The following is a 16,678-nucleotide window of genomic DNA, read 5'->3' on the forward strand; positions in this document are numbered from 1 at the left end:
TCAGCACTTACTGGTCGTTCTTTTAATAACCACACATCTTCTCGGAGACTTAGTCCATGCTGTACCCGCCAGCCTATTGTACTATACATCTCATGACTTCACCATGCAAAGCTTCAAATCAACATATATTGGAAGTTTGTTTTTTGTCCCTGTTGCACTCCATAGCCCTTTTATTCAACGTTCGAATATGGAACAGTTACTTGTTCAACATTGAATGTCGAACGTCAAACGAGGAACAAGAAACCAACTTCACACCGCCAGGTATCGCTGCTAATAATAATAAAATCAATTAGCTGCGAAAGGACATTCTTTTAAATTGTGCATGGATATCAGATAAACATGATTTTGAAACTTTCAAATAAATAAATAGCTAGATAAGTGAGAATAAAAATTATTTTGATTCATCGTTTGCTCGTTCGTGTAGAAAAACTGAGGCTCTGGAATCAGTGGGGCCTAACTTAAATGCGCACCAACATGGAGGTAGAATCACAGTGAAGGGCATGAATATACGTGAATATACAATAGTATATTAGTAGCACTAAACATCTGGATACATAACTGAAGTGTACTGACGGACTGCGAACAAAGAGCCAGTTCAGTATTCTGACAGCTCATGCTCACGTCCGAAGTCATTCGGACGCGCGTGCGAGGCCCGCCCTATCAGCGCGTCCCTATACCCGAATGACCTTGATTTCTTGAAACACAGATAAGGCTCATTCTGATTGATTCATTACCGGACTGCACAACATCAGTAGATTTAATGAAACGTTCTCAGTATTTCACCACCAACAGGAGTATTTCGTATTAAGGAATTAAAGTGAATATACATGTACAGCCATTCACTGCAATTATAACCTAACAGTATACATTTCAATTTTCCTTTCAGTGCACATTGCTCAATCTCGTTAATCAAAACAAAGACATTATTCGCTACCATCAGCATATTGACAAGCGGATCTGTACAGTCTCCAAAAAAATCTCAGAGCCGTTATTCTTTATGTACACTAATGAAATTATCTGCAAGTCCACCCTAAGGCTATTCTACACATTATGTTCCTTTTAAAATTTGACTTTAAAACAACATTAACCGTTCATACCCACTTGCTGCCTTGCATCGTTACATCATTAAGTAAGATGCTCAGTAAGTTAGGCATACGTAAACTTTATCGTTCAAGTTCGGACTAAATTGGAGTTTAGCAAAAGAACAATTTATTGTTTTTTTTTTAAATAATTTCAAATTAAACTCTAAAAATAATGACTGTCACATGTTCGTTTATAACAGTTTTTCTAAATATGATGCGCCTTTTCTGACCGTAATGGTAGTTGTGTACATCATGTGCTATAAGAAATGTCCGCCTAGGCCTGTAACTCAATCACAGTTTGTATAGATCTGTAAATACAGGATCCAATGTAGTTAATTGAAGTTGAAAAAGTTAGATATCAAAGCTATCAAAAACTAAAAATCAGTTATAATCCATAAGCCAACCATAACAATTATTTGACAATCCATAATCCCTTTAATTTCAACATCTCTGCACATGTAATGCTGAACTCGGTATCTTTTATTCCAATTTCATTTAGACTTCCTGAATGTACCTAAAAAATGCAACTCCTTCCTGGGTTTCGGAAACGGACGTGTCGATCTTAGTACCAGGAGTGTTAGACGTGCTGGATTCAGAAGCGGAGCTTAAGACTAAGGCAACATCATAAGACCTGCTGGGATGCAGCTCGGGCATGCTACAGTCCCGTCCACAGCAGAGGCGCTTCATATACGGTGCAATGCCAGTGCGAACCTCCTCCCGTCGAACACAGAACATGATAAACACAGCCACCCCCTACAAGTAGGTAAAAAAAACCCAGTTTTTGAGCAATGTGTTGTCCTATGCTTGAAGAGATCAAACAGGTTGAGTCTAAGCATTTAACCTTTCTAATGTACCTGAAAGGAGTTGGCCAGACAGAAGATGAGCTGGAAGGCGAATACTGCTTCGTTAATAGCCAAGAACCCAAAACACCACGTCAAACCCAAGAGGACAGAGATACCAGCGGCATTCTGGAGGCGTTTGGAGATCTGCTGGGAGCCTGATGCCTCTTTGACCGTCAGGAGACTGCGCATGACCAATACGAAGGTGACGATGTTATGGATGAGGATGAGGCCGATGGGAGTAAGGAGACCAATGTACAGCACAAGACCAGGTCGCAGGAAACAGCTGTCACAATATACAATGAGAAATTATGTTCAACTTCTTTCATCCTTACACAGGTAACATCTCAAACATTAATGGAATCATACTTACTAGTGCATAGCGCCGTAGTGATTGGTAGCTGTAGCCAGTGTGATCGTCAGAACAATCAGCGGAGATCCTGGGGAAAAGCCATTGGGAAAAACGTGTTCAACATCTGACAACTTCAATTAGGCGCGAAAAATGTTTTCTATTTTGGCGATTCAAAAATAAAAGTAAAACAAAACTCACCCCAAGCAATGACGCAAGCCTTGAGTATGTACCAAGGCCTGTCTTCTGGGAACACCTTCACCGTACTGATGTACATGTTCCTGGCTTCAACAGCCATCCACATCATAGTGGATAGAGTCAAGTAGTGGAGTAAAGCGGCCACAAACACACAACCACCTCCAGAGCCCTTTGGATTCAAGAAGTTGAAGTATCAACCTTATTGTTCGACTCTTTCTTTAACTCCCTCTTCAATGTCATTTCTAAAACCACTTTGAGACCTTTGTTTACTAGACTTTGGGTATAAGCCACCTCATCTGTTTGGCTTTATATAAATAATGCACGCAGTTTCGTGTATCAGTAGTAATAATTTTGCGCATTCCACGCCAATAATGTTCAACTGAGATATATAGGATCTAGTTGGTGTAAGAAGCCAAGCCTGTTTATGCATAGCTGAGGTAAGAGAAAGGCCCTCTGCGCAAACTCCGACAAGAAATGTGCATGTAAATCAATAGGTGTTCACGTTATACCTTTGCATTGTCGACGCCGGCAAGGAATACGATGTACAGCATTAGCAGGGAGAAGCAGAAATGTATGAAGATCTGACGAGACTTTCCATTTCGCAGCTTGCTGTAAGGGGAATTATAAACACAATATACAGCCAACCCTTGATGGACCCATGAGAAGAGGCATAGCCACTTTTCTATGTAAAAACACATTGCTTTAATTTCCCTCGTTCCACCTGTGAAAGTTTCATACGTGTATCATGAAGACTAAATTCACTTGAAGAAACACCGCAGCTATTGATAGCGCGAGGAAGTGTTAGCACCAATTAGATTTGTCTTACCGGATGGAGAGATATGTAGTTAACGTGATCACCAGAGCTATGATTGACAACACACAGCCAACCTGACTGATGATGTCAAGTGTTCGTCTGATAGAAGCATCCCAAAGTTGACCTTTGACATTCTGAAATAATAACGATGATTAATTTTTATACAGGCAAAGAATCCATTCAAGAATTCTTCTGTAATAATGCGTTGTCTTTATGCTGCTCTCTTTGTCCAAATTTACTCACTACCAAGATGGCAAAATTGGTAGCGTGGCTGCAATGGCAGGAGATTCTTTCGCTGGTTGACACTGCGAGCGTGCATCCAGCCGTCGACCAATCACCAACTCCATCCTCCAGGCCAAAATCCCACGAGACACACCGGGTAGATTTGATGTCCAATTCCGCAGAAGCTGAGCTGATGGGTGTCTAGTGGAAGTAATGATGAAATAATGATTAACAGGAATTTGAAAAAAGTGCTGCCTGTTACAACTGCTAATACGGAGCATAGTCAGGACTGGAGGAAAGCCTAAAGTTGGACATTGAATCACTGCTTGGGCCAATGATGTGACATCCACGTTAGAAAAGTAGTCAAATATTACCTTATTTTCGTAAATGTTCATTTCTACACTAGTGCCAAACAAACCTTTTGGTAAATTGGTATTTTTGACACAATGGTTAACAGGAGAAAATCTTTAAAAAAGCAGCTGTTTAAGCCATTACAGTGATACAACAGGATTAACTTACCCGGAACTTGATGACAAGCGGTTCAATAAGATTGTCAAGTTCAACATTTTCAACAGTCAGGGAGACGACAGATCCAGCTACCTTACGAGTTGAGTTATTCTGTTCTCTGTACTTTCTGATTGAAGCAGATTGGAACAAGGTGTCATCGGCGTAAATCAGGAAACTTGCTTGCAGTTGGGAGGTATTACCTGTGCAGCAATACAAAACAAAATGCCAACCCTCGTAAAACGCTGAATTTTTAGCCCCTGAAAGAAACAAGATAAGCTCAGAAAAAGCATCGATGATGCCTCACATCATATGCAAGGGTACATTTACTACAAAGCGCCCTTTCATGTTTGTCCAGTGTAACCAATAAACATGTACTCATACCAACAGTAGGTTTCGTTGAGTTTGCAATGTTTCCTGGTAAAAAAACCGACGCCACCACATCGATATCCGTCGGTATCTCGTTGGTATTGAAAAAAGTCTCGACTTCAGCGCCAACGAGCGATTCATCTTGTGGTGTCTCGACTTGTCCGGGCCGACGTACGGACACGAAGCTGAATCCACCGCTGGCCTTCTCGGGGTCCAGACTGACCGCCTCGACGTTGACAGTGTCCTGCCGTATGCTGACATGACCTTCCTGTTGAAGAGTCAAGGAGACCTGAGTCTGTACAGACTGGACGATGGATGAAGTACTGCTGCTAGCATTAGAGACGGTTGACGTGTCTGCTTTTAAGATGATGTTGTTCACGGTTTCTAGTACTGCCTCGGTTACCTAGGTGACAGAACAGAGGTTATGGGTATTACGCTAACATCTCGTTCATCATGATTTATATAAAGTGAAAACGTGCTTTCAAATTCACAGAGTAACATTTGAAGATTGGTTTCAAGAAGCTTCAATATACCTCGACATCCCCCGAGCCCGTCTCAGCAATTTTCATCAAAACCTGTGAAATAACATACAACCCCTCCGCAGAGAAAGGCGTCGCCGATGACTGGTTGGAAAGATACTTCGCCACCTCAGCAACATTACTACCGCTGATGTTAACCTAGTATCAACAACACAAAATAACTTGTGGTACTATTCCACAGTCTTGCAAAGATTTGATCTTTCTTGTTTAATATTATAGCTATTGAGAGAATCTCTGCAATTAACCTCTGGGTCTGACGGCCAATTCCCTGACAGTTTCAAGCATGCATGTCTACAATGTCTACCTTTGCTATATCATGGACACTGACCGCATCCCCACAGTCTCGTGGTTCGGGTTCTCCCCACTGGAGATACACAGGAGGTTCTATCACTGAGCAATTCCTAACAGCGAGTGGCAGGCCGACTTGAAGGAGGAAAAACAAACAGACAAACATAATTTCGTACAATACTGATATCCAAGGAAAAGAGTCTACTGCTTTGAGGCAAGAGGCTGGTGGTATTTTATGTAAGAGCTACAGTTGGTATACCATTTGTTGTCGTTACTGGACATCTTTCTATTGACTCTGCAATAAATCCTTCCAAAGTTTCAGGCCACGACAGACCGTCAGCGGTGGTTGTAGAGGCGCAGCGTCCTAAAAATTAATTACAAAATTATCAGCTTCTTGAAATCGTTGTCTTTAATGTTGATATTTTCATTCTGAACAGCAGTGTTATTTGATGAGCGTTTTAATTTGAGTGTGTGACCCTTTTCTCATAGTTTCCTTTAGAAAATCAATTCTTCATGTTATTATTTGAAATCAGGCTGCTCTTCCCATACTATGGACAAATCCTGAAATAAGTATCATATTTACCTATGACAGAGACGTAAAACTGACACTGAACTCCAGTTTCTTGAATACAGTAGCTAACTGATGTTTCTCCTCCGTGAAAAACATCTCTTGCCAGGTACTCAGAGTGAACGTGCACTATTCCCTCCCCCGTTTCATTTCCTAACGGGTTATTGTCGGCAAAGGAGTAAAGGACGTCCTTCCGAGAGCCCCTGAAGAAAATGGTGGGTGTCTCCAAGGAAACATTGGTTGAGGTGCTGCCTGGCTGAGCAACGGTTGTGACATTTTCTGGACAGTCCAGCCCAACTCCTGGAGGACAAAACACGAGAAACACAATTAAAGAAAAGTTGAATCAGCGAATCGTTTTTCTGTTCTTTCACTGGACAGTGGCACCGATGGCGATACTGTGCATGACGCAGAGCAGTTAATTGATTCCTATTATGACATCTTGACGGGCTCACAAGACGACTTCGATAAGAAGGCAACGAGTCCGACCTCTGAACCATAACCTTTCAGCAGCAATTCGATCAGTACAGAAAAGAACAAGGAGAACGGTATGTGAATCAGGCACCAGCTATCAAACGGAAGACTTATGCCGATACCTTGATCATCGATGACTCCATGGTTAAACACATAAAGGGTCACTGATTGACGCGCACCAAGCGAGTAAAATATTCGTCTGAACCATGCGCCAAGATTGACAACATCTACCCTTATGCTATGACTCAAATAAAGCAGCATCAGCCGACCCAGATCATTTTACACACTGGAACCAACAACACCAAGGATATTGCCGATGACATACATGATAAGAATATTTCACTGGCAGAAGCCATAAAAGAGACATCGCATATGGAAAGTATAGCACTGTCGGGTATCATACATCGCCATAGAGAAACTGTTGCCGAGGAAAGTAAAAATCAACAAGTCCAACGGATACTCACAGGAAGCTGCCAAGCAACATGGATGGGGGTTTCTCGATAACGCTAACGTAAACTATAGACATTTGTGCTCTGATGGAGTCCACCTTAACCGCTCTGGTCAGGCTACTCTTGCTACAAACATCATCTCTTTCCTGCACCCGTGGCAATCTATGCAGAGGAAACACCAGCAAAATTTACCGAGATCTGACGATCAGCCAAAACGCAACCGTAACCAAGACGCTACTTATGCCAGCGTGGTACGAGGACACCATCAGCAGGATTTTTGGGGCTGGCACGGAAAACCAGGATGAAACATCAACAGGTACAGAGGGAGCTTGGGGTGATTCCATCAGTACGATTATCAAAGATAACAGCAGAGAATGCATCTATCAGAAAATCACACGAATTGATAGATAATTGTGTTATTTTGTGTTATCTAGAAAACCTGGCTTGAATCAAACCCACTTGAATATCAGAAGTTTACCTTGTAATTTTGATGAAGTACTTTCCCTTTTTCTGAAATATTCCATTGACATAATGGCTCTATGTGCAACCCGACTTGATGATGTCATAACGGATGATGAGGTCATGTCCAGAATTTTCATAGTTACAGGAAAGACCGTAACAGGAATGGTGGTAGCATTGCACTGTATAATAATGTCAACCACACTATGAGAAAAAACCTCATGATAGATCAACTTGAAATGCTGGCAACTGAAATTTCACAGGGGAAGTCGAAACCAATTGTTGTCCTTACATGTACAGACCTCCCAATTCCAGTATGGACTTGTTTGAACACGTGGAACATACACTTGACCAAATAAAAAACGAAAAAAAAGATGTGGTTTTCCTTGGTGACTTCAATTGCGACATTATAAGTACTAATACCTCTTGTTACGCGAAAAGGCTTGTCGAGCTTACTGAAAATTTTTATCTAGTTCAGGAAATTGACGAGCCTACTCGGGTAGTCCAGCACTCTGCTACTTTAATTGATGTTTTGTATACATCTAACAGATTGAAAATATGTTAACAGTGGTGTAATACATGTAGAAATAAGTGATCACTCCATGATATACGCCATCTAGGGTAAAATCAGTGCTAAAGTTAATGGTCACACCGTTATATCAACAAGGTGTTACGGTAAAATAAATGATGAAAATCTTTTACAGGACCTGTGTGATATTGATTGGAATCTGTTTTATTGTAACAATGATGTTGATATTGCCCTTGATCAATATGAGAATCTGTTTCTTGAAATTTGTGGCAAACATGCACCTTGTCAAACAAAAAGAGTGAGACGAACCTCTGCTCCTTGGCTCAATCGGGAAGTTTTTGATTTCATGCAAAAAAATGGATCGCTTGAAAAAGATTGCCATCAGGTCTGGGCAAGACAAGGGCAAGTGGGAAAATCATATCACCAACATGATGCCATCATGATGTAGAAAATTATCAACAATGGTGTGCCTCACTATTTGAAAGACAAACTTCACTTTGCCCAATCAAGTTATGATCTGAGAAGACGTAAGCTGTGCGTTGCAATACCAAAGCCAAACACTGAATCCCTTAAACGAAGTTTTGAGTACAGGGGCGCAACCATTTGGAACTCCCTGCATGCCAGTATCCAAAATGCCCCCTCTTAAAAAGCTTTAAATTGAATATTGAGCTAGCAATGGCATGTTGAAAGTTTTTCCATCTATTCCACCCGCCTGACACTATAATGTTGGACGTTTACTTTGTTTGGTTTTAATAACTCTGATCGCACTTTTATTTTGTTTTATTTATTTTTTATTATTATTTTTATTTTGTTTATTTTGTTTTATTGATTTTTACCCCTTAGTTAGTTTGCTTTTAAGCATTTTATTCTTCACATTTTGTATGAATTAGCTGTAATTTGATGACTGTTACTTAGAAATGATTAATTAACAAGTATTCTGCAGTCTTATCCTTGGTGATTGCTTTAATTTCACATATTACATTTTATCATCTAATTTAATAATAATAAAATATATAAAACACGGCCCCTTGCAAAAAAACTTCAGTTGAATGGGTTACTGCGTATAAACAAGCTAAATAAATGATTATTACCGTCAGTGAAAGTAGCCACACCGAAAGGCATGACAAAAGTTAAAGATCACCCACCTGTGACAGTCACAGTTAAGTTACAAGACACGTAGTTTCCATACTGGTCTGTCACCGTGTATGTTACCGGGGTAGCATTACCGACGGGAAACAAGTCATTCGGTTGATGGCTGGAGTTCCATAGCAACGGTAGTATGGGATCCGATGCATTCAATGTTGGCCATGACACAGGAGTTGACACAAGGTTGGTATTGACGAAGTGATTGATGTTAGAAGGGCAACCAACGAGGAACATAGGTGCAGTTTTGTCTGTCAGAAAGTATATTTAAAAATATCACTCGACTGAAAGAAGCAATTTTAAAAGATTTTTTTCCTCCGAAACGTTACGGAAAAAGAAAACTGATTATTTGTTTGCCCCTTGGTCGTGTCACGTTCTGCCCCTATCCTCTTCCGGAAAATGCCACCACTTTTATTTGGTTTCTGAGGATCAGATCACTTAAAACAAATATCTCAAAAAAGTAACCTTGACTTGTTCCTTTTTTTTGTTTCATCGTGTCAAATCATGATGGGAAAAATAGATGCAAAATGCAAGACAACTGCTGATGATATAGACTTACATGACGAGTCTAGTTTTTCTGTTTTCGTTGGTGTATTTATGAAGTAGAAATCATGACTTACGGGCGGCTCTATGGTGTCTCAAAGGCTATTTCCATTATCTTAATTTAGTAACAACGAGCGAACAAGAGGTTTACTAGAGCCTATACTAGTGATACTCTGATTGGCCTCTGAGGACCGTACGCATTTATCTGGACCATGATTGTCAATGCGGCCGTTTCACAATAGAGCGCCACAAAGAGTTTGCAACGCGTTGGCCAATCACAGTGCGCGAAATTTGTCGACCCAATGCGCGTTTGGAAAGGGTCGACAAATTTCACGCGTTATGATTGGCCAACGTGCTGCAAATTCTTGGTGGCGCGCTATTGTGAATCGCCAGCATTGCAAAACGACAGAATGTTAAAATCAACGCGCTCCGGCCCACCTCGCTTGCAAATATAGTTCATGCGCTGACTGCATGGCCTATCATTCCATTCGTCCTGATGATATACCGTCAGCATTTGGACGCAGTTTTCGTGTCTTCCCCCATCCGGTTGTCTCGTTTGCCAGAAAAGTACATCCTGCAACAACGATATAAATTGAAATTAAGGTAAATTCTCTTCTCTAAGACTGTCAGAATACATGCTGGTATGGAATTGAAAGCACATGAAAAATCCATCTAAAATACAAACTGTGGTTGGATAAAATTTAAGTTCATACCAGTAACTGATCCAACTTCGTGTGATTCTGTTTTATCTCTTTGAAGAAAAAGAATGACAACAGTTACTGGGAAGGGATTTTTACGTTTCGTTTGGCTTTAAGACATTACACACATACTAGCTGCCCATCTCTACATGCCAAGTAACGCGATTCAGACCAATTGTATTCCTTTATCATCAGTCAAGGGAGCAAAACTGAATTAAAGGCTTCTGGTTGAATATTGGCGTACATGGTTCAAAGAGGAATAGTTTCTCAGGCAGAAGTAACTCAAGATCGACGTCAATAATTTGCCAGAATTTATCGTTTATTTTTTTCCTGAGCTGAAATGAATTTCCATTTTTTCTCTCTCTTTCCTTCGTCAATATTACGCAAAACACACGGCGCCAAAAAGACTGAACTAAAAGTCATTGAACTTACTGTTTCGGTTCCATCGCTCCAAACAAAGGTTCCCTCCTGATCCGTATCACTCAAACCCAACCACCACTGGTACCATTCACTGTGCTTGCTAATGGTTTCTACGTCCAGACAACACTTAGAATATTTTAGTCTGGTATTATCACTTATGCTGCGTGAAGTACACTTTTCCCTAAAGTCTGGACGATTTTATGTGATATTTATCATCTGCAGTGAGGGCAAAGGAATTTCAAGACCGGATTTCAAAAGCTACAGACCAAACTAACCATTAAGAAAGTCTTGTTCTTGTCGACTGTGAACGCTGACAAGATGACCTCCCTCCAACTGGCACGCCTCCTCGGCGTTAGTCCAGTTGAGTCGATCGTTCCATCGCGAGAAGTTGAAAAACTTGTAGCAATTGTAGGACCCATTGACACCGAGGGCTAGCCAGCCATCGGAGCACATACCTGGAAATGCTACAACGCACGTATACGCAGCAAGGTTATGAGTCAGGGGCTTATGTGGGGGCGTGACAGTATGCACTGGGAGCAGCTACTGTATAGTACTTACATGGTACAAACAACCGTCCCTTTATAGTTTGGAATAATGGCAACGTATGCTTCCGCCATGATTGGGACACTGGTTCCCTGACGAACATATACATGTACACCGATCAGGCCGCCTGCACGAGATCGTTTCTGGTTAAAGATATGATTTCGTCTTGAAAAGTTCTAAAAACCGAGAAGTACACTGTCTCTCATCTTTCTGTTTGTGTCAACAGTGAATGAGTTTGGTCGCTTGTTAATGTATAAGAAAAAGATCAAGATGAAATAAAATCCTATAAAACATTTTGCATAAAAGAATATCAAACTTTTCACACGGTTGGTCTCTCAGTCAGTTTTGTTAATTTTATTAAACTATAAGCGTTATAACACAGTAATGAATTTTGTTTAACCGATTACATAATTACATACCCTCGCTTGAGGCGTTGACCGGAAATACACAAAATGCAACGCTGAAAGTCAAAATAACGATTATGGCCAAACGTCGACCTGGTTTGACATTTGTGTCCATCGTGGTTGTCTAGGGTTGCAATCGTTCCACATACCCGTAAGAAACACCAACCCACTAGTCATCAACTGTAATGTGTAGGCCTATACCGATGTTGGATGGATGTTACTTCCTTGTGCCAAAAATAGAAAGCTTGTTCACAAACTTCACCGATAAAGAGTTGCACTTTGAAAAAAAAATCGATTTATTTTGGGGTCCTGGAATAGGTCGAGCCAAACGTTATCCTGAATAATGAAGTATAGTTCACTGCAGCTGCCTCCACTGTTAAACACTTAAAAGCATTAGGCACTAGTTCTTTGTTGAGTCTAAAGGTACATACTGTGTTTCCTGACTCAATAAAGAACTACTCTTCAGGTTGTGGGAAAATGCCATAAAAGTTTCCAGTAATTTTCCATGAGCATTCCCACCTAAGGGGCCACAATCAGAATAAATATGCTACGGAAGTTGAGCTCTGAAGTTATTATCAATTAATGATGGAGGTCAAACTTGAGGTTTTGGCAAGTCTGATTTCAGTATCAATTCATTATATAGCCAGTAGACATCCTGCACATTTTTACCTTAAACATTTAAACGCTCTACACCCATTGAAACTCAATATCACAATACTAGAATGTTTCTCTGGTTTCGACTGGAACTAAGACTTGTACTGAATTTTTGACTAGTCTTTATAACTTTAAAGTAACCTTATCCAGAAAAATGGGGAAATTGGATAGAAGTCCAGGATATTAGGACACTGCATCTGCGTATTGCAATACATTTCGCGAACCAGATAGCGGAAAATGAGTCGTTTTTCCACTCAAGGTCGCTTTTCATCGACCTGTTTCAATTCATATTCTACCTAACGGCATGTGGAAATGATTCAGTGTGTATACGAGTCGACACAAAACTAAAGTGTGTGTAGGAATTCTGTAAACCCCTTTTACTGCTAATAATATTAGGCCTATAGGCTATGCTCAAAGTTATTTTAAAACCTTAAATAAAAAAATTTAATGGCGCTTTACGATTTCAATACTGCAAGCCAGGAGTTGTTTTTTAATTATGTGAAATAACTGATTCTATTATTTAGTTATTCTGTAAACGTAGCATTTCATTTTTAACCAAGAAAGCCCATTCTTTTGTAATATTCTTAATTCTTTATTTACTGATATCAATTAAATCCGAACAGTATCCGTAAGAATGCTACTTAGCCTTGTGTCTAGTCGCGTTTCAGGAATATTTTCAATTAATTTAACCACTGTGCTTTTTGCCCTGTACGGATTGAATTTTGGAGCTTGCAAACTTTAGGAAGAGTTTTCCAGGTTTTCAATTTCAGACAAAAAACCCTGCGCTTACATTTTCATGAGCTTAAACTTATGATGTTGTTATGCACCGTGGATCTATGTACATGTTCTTTCCGCTTATGAGTCGCTCTCAAAGGGCGCATTCGGTATGGAGATTGACAAGTCGAACTGTCCAGTCTGTCCAGTAGAATGTACAGTTGGTGCCGTGGTGGAGATCATTTCAACATCTTTAGACTTGACAGGATGCAATGCCGGCAGACGGCACTCCCGCCCGCAGCAGATACGTCTCACGTAGGGGGTAAGGGCCAAGCGAACCTCTTCACGTCGGGCGCAGAACATGATGAAGACAACCACGCCCTGCAATGGCAGAAAATCCCTCTGATGAAGACTATTTACGACCACGTGGATGACACATCTTCCCAAACTTTTATCAACCTAATTTCACTTATGCCTAGCCCTACTGTTAACGATCTCAAGAATTCCAGCGCAGTTCTTGCAGCACAGATAAGATAAGAAAGGGAAAAAAGAAATCTTACAAATTTGAACAATTACGGCTAATGTTTGGCTGAGAGGAGAAATAATGGAGCTGCTCGTTTTGTTTCAGTTTCTTTCTTTTCTTTTTATGGACTAACGAGTCACGCTTGACACAACAAGAGACTTATAAAGCGACCAAAGTATTTAAAGTTTACTGACATTGTCCTTTGCTTGTGAATTAAAAAATTACTGTTGAAGACTAGGATCATTTACCTGTAAGGAGTTGGCAAGACAGAAGATGAGCTGAAAGATAAAAGTTGCTCCTTCAATGGCCAGGAACCCAAAACACCAGGTCAACCCCATGAGGACGGAGATACCCACGGCGTTCTGGAGGCGTTTGGAGATCTGCTGGGAGCGTGATACCTCTTTGACCTTCAGGAGACTACGCATGACCAAGACGAAGGTGATGATGTTATGGATGAGGATGAGACCGATGGGAGTAAGGAGACCAATGTACAGCACCAGACCAGGTCGCAGGAAACAGCTGTAGAAATTCATAAAGAAAAACAGATTTATGGACTCAAAGCTGCCTTGTGTGGGAAACGCGTTGTCAATCGCACATAGCATTCATCAGTAGAGTTAAGCATGATTCAGTATATTGAAAAGACGCAAGACTTACTAATGGTCGTTCTTGTAGTGGTTTGTACCTGCTGCTAAGGTTATTGTCAGTACAATCAGTGAAGATCCTAAAAAGAGAAAAGGAAAAACATTTTCTTGGTTTGTCAGCTGCACTGAACTTGAATGATTTTATACCCTGGGGAAAAAGTAGAAAAGAAACTCACCCCAAGCAATGAGGCAAGCCTTGAGCATGTACCGAGGCCTGTCTTCTGGGAACACCTTCACCGTACTGATGTACATGTTCCTGGCTTCAACAGCCATCCACATCATAGTGGATAGAGTCAAGTAGTGGAGTAAAGCAGCCACAAACGCACAACCACCTCCAGAGCCCTATTTTGAAAATATCCAAAAGATGAAACCAGTATCACTACTAGCTCAATATATATCGAACTGCTTAATACCATGCTGGTATAGGCTGATAGCCATCATTAACAGATAGTTGTAGCGACTATAGCTATAGGCGTAGCTATAGTTACTAAAATATTTCCAATGAGTCACTTGGGAGACATTTTGTGGTAAATTTTTCAACATTAGGGAGACATCGGTCATTAGGGAGACATTTCAATATCTCCCTAATGCTCCAACTACCAAAAGGAGGAAAATTTTTAGTATTCACATTTTGAGTGATGATTTATAAGGGTCTGAAAGAAAAACATGCAAAGTTTGGTTAAGATAGGATTAGGGAATTCGAAAAAATTTGTGCACATTCCTATGGGAATGTCTCCCAAGTGACCCATTTTCGGTAAATGATAATAACCTAACCTTTGCGTTGTCTATACCAGCGAGAAACACAATGTACAACAACAGGAGGGAGAAGCAGAAATGGATGAAGATCTGGCGAGATATGCCGCTTCGCAGCTTCCTGAAAAAACACAAGTCTTGCCGTTTACCCATTGAAATCAAACAGGATACTGTTTTTAAACCATGATTATATTTAAACAAAGATAACATTATCTTTCAAACCACAGGAATAGAGCACATATATGAATTAGATAGGCACTGAAACTATAAGTTAACTACAAGTGAAATAAATTGATTTGCGTAGCCTCTTAATGTATGAAGTCGAAAACAAGGGAAAGTGTGTACAGTCGGTGATTTAACTTCATCCAACGGTGTATTTTTTGTATGTACATGTAGACTGAGATCATAGTATACTGCATGTAGCAAAGAAGACGATTGCTCGTCTTGAGGAATATTTCAATTAAGTCTCACCTAATCGACAGATAAATTATTAACGTGACAGCCAGAGCTACGATCGACAAGGCACAGCCGACCTGACTGATGACATCAAGTGCTTTCTTCTCAGGGGTATCTTCCGGTACCTGGCCCTTGACGTCCTAAGGAAGATGCAAATCAAAGTTTTATAAAGTGAACTGATAAAGTAACAGTATTGTCCTTTTTGTGAAAACAATATGTCACATTTTATTTGAAAAGCTTGTGACGTGACTTAATTTGGGTGACTTGCTTGTGGGTCAGACGAACTTGCAGGAGTCTACGAGGGCTTGCGATGGCCTGACAAGTACTTTCTGAGAGGACTTGGGAAATCTCTGCTAAGGACAAAAGATTTTCTCTTGTAACAAGCATACCAAAAGGACGGCAAAGTTGGTGGCGTGGTAACAATCACAAGACATTTTGTCAGCCGTTAATCCTGCTCGCTCGCAGCCAGCTGGTGACCAATCACCAACTCCATCCTCGAGATTAAAATCCCAGGAGACACACTGGATCGTCTGCAACTCTTCATCCGTTACATTATTGGGAGTCTGAAATGTAGAATAAAAGGACCCGACAATTTGCTGTTGAAAGCCTCACTACTTGGTTTAGGCCCTGCCGGTCACGAGTTTGGTTAGGTACTGACTAACAAATTTACTATACACCGTACATGTTTTCGGACTGTGTAGTACCTTGAATTCAATGACAAGTGGCTCAGTGAGGTTCACAAGTTCAACATTTTCCACAGTCAGCGAGACGACGGATCCAGCGACCTTACGAGTCGAGTTATTCTCTCCTCGGTACTTTCTGAGTGAAGCAGACTGGAACAAGGTGTCATCTGCGTAGATCAGGAAACTGGCCTGCAGCTGTACAGAGTTGTTCCCTAAATACCAATGAATTTGTGAACGACATAAGTTAGTCGTACACGCTATAGAGACAGTGCCGATTAGAAATATAAAAGGCCTTTGAATACGTGATGACAAATGCATACACGGAGAAGGGTGTTTTGTTTCAACAAAGAAGAAATGAATCAACAAATTCTGTACTTACCATCAGATGGGTATATTGAGTCGGCTATATTTCCTGGTAATCTAACTGATGCCACCACCTCGATATCAGCCGGGATGTCTTTAGTATCGAAAAACGTATTCACTTCAGCACCGCCGAGTGAACCATCTCGTGGCAGCTCTTGTCCGGCCTGCCTTGCGGACACAAAGCTGAATCCGCCGCTAGCCTTCTCGGGGTCCAGACTGACCGCCTCCACGTGGACCTTGTCTTGCCGTATACTGACCTTTCCTTCTTTTCTCAGGGTCAAGGAGACTTGAGCCTCTACGGACCGGATGATGGCAGAGGAGTTTCCAGCATTGATATCAGGGGTCTTTGAGTCGGCTGTGGTCTCGGTACTTTTAATGACATTGCTCACCGTCTGCACCACTAATTCTGCCACCTTCAAAAAGAACGATGTCATATTATCTCATCCTACATCCTTACCAA

General features: G+C 40.9%; 2 protein-coding genes across 3 annotated transcripts in view; both read right to left on the reverse strand.

Annotated features, from left to right (window-relative positions):
• On the reverse strand, positions 1-11,587 carry LOC110987643 (adhesion G protein-coupled receptor G7-like). 2 transcript variants are annotated; one of them, XM_087132505.1, is made up of 18 exons: positions 11,447-11,587; positions 10,760-10,948; positions 10,497-10,594; positions 9,805-9,940; positions 8,826-9,074; positions 5,788-6,072; positions 5,464-5,568; positions 5,221-5,339; positions 4,911-5,054; positions 4,393-4,780; positions 4,024-4,211; positions 3,526-3,705; positions 3,295-3,416; positions 2,978-3,077; positions 2,472-2,637; positions 2,295-2,361; positions 1,937-2,207; positions 1-1,835 (listed from the first exon to the last, which is right to left on the reverse strand). In XM_087132505.1, the coding sequence occupies exons 1-18, from the start codon at positions 11,544-11,546 to the stop codon at positions 1,578-1,580; spliced, it is 3,165 nt and encodes a 1,054-aa protein (XP_086988631.1). In that variant the 5' UTR covers positions 11,547-11,587; the 3' UTR covers positions 1-1,577. The 2 variants fall into 2 exon arrangements, with proteins under 2 accessions (XP_086988631.1, XP_086988632.1); XM_087132506.1 differs by lacking the exon at positions 10,497-10,594.
• Positions 11,361-16,678, reverse strand: part of LOC110987642 (uncharacterized) — a 17,461-nt gene continuing 12,143 nt past the window's right edge. Inside the window, exons 19-27 of the mRNA XM_087132484.1 lie at positions 16,235-16,631; positions 15,877-16,067; positions 15,562-15,735; positions 15,188-15,312; positions 14,738-14,837; positions 14,140-14,305; positions 13,977-14,043; positions 13,571-13,841; positions 11,361-13,180 (exon numbers count right to left, since the gene is read on the reverse strand). Of these exons, the coding sequence (XP_086988610.1) occupies positions 12,941-13,180; positions 13,571-13,841; positions 13,977-14,043; positions 14,140-14,305; positions 14,738-14,837; positions 15,188-15,312; positions 15,562-15,735; positions 15,877-16,067; positions 16,235-16,631 (1,731 nt within the window). The 3' untranslated portion in view covers positions 11,361-12,940. The remainder of the gene's footprint in view (positions 13,181-13,570; positions 13,842-13,976; positions 14,044-14,139; positions 14,306-14,737; positions 14,838-15,187; positions 15,313-15,561; positions 15,736-15,876; positions 16,068-16,234; positions 16,632-16,678) is intronic.

Source organism: Acanthaster planci, linkage group LG02 (genome assembly GCF_054643075.1).
Source record: "Acanthaster planci isolate LZ-2023a linkage group LG02, COTS_SCS, whole genome shotgun sequence".
In the NCBI taxonomy this organism is placed as follows: Eukaryota; Metazoa; Echinodermata; class Asteroidea; order Valvatida; family Acanthasteridae; genus Acanthaster; species Acanthaster planci.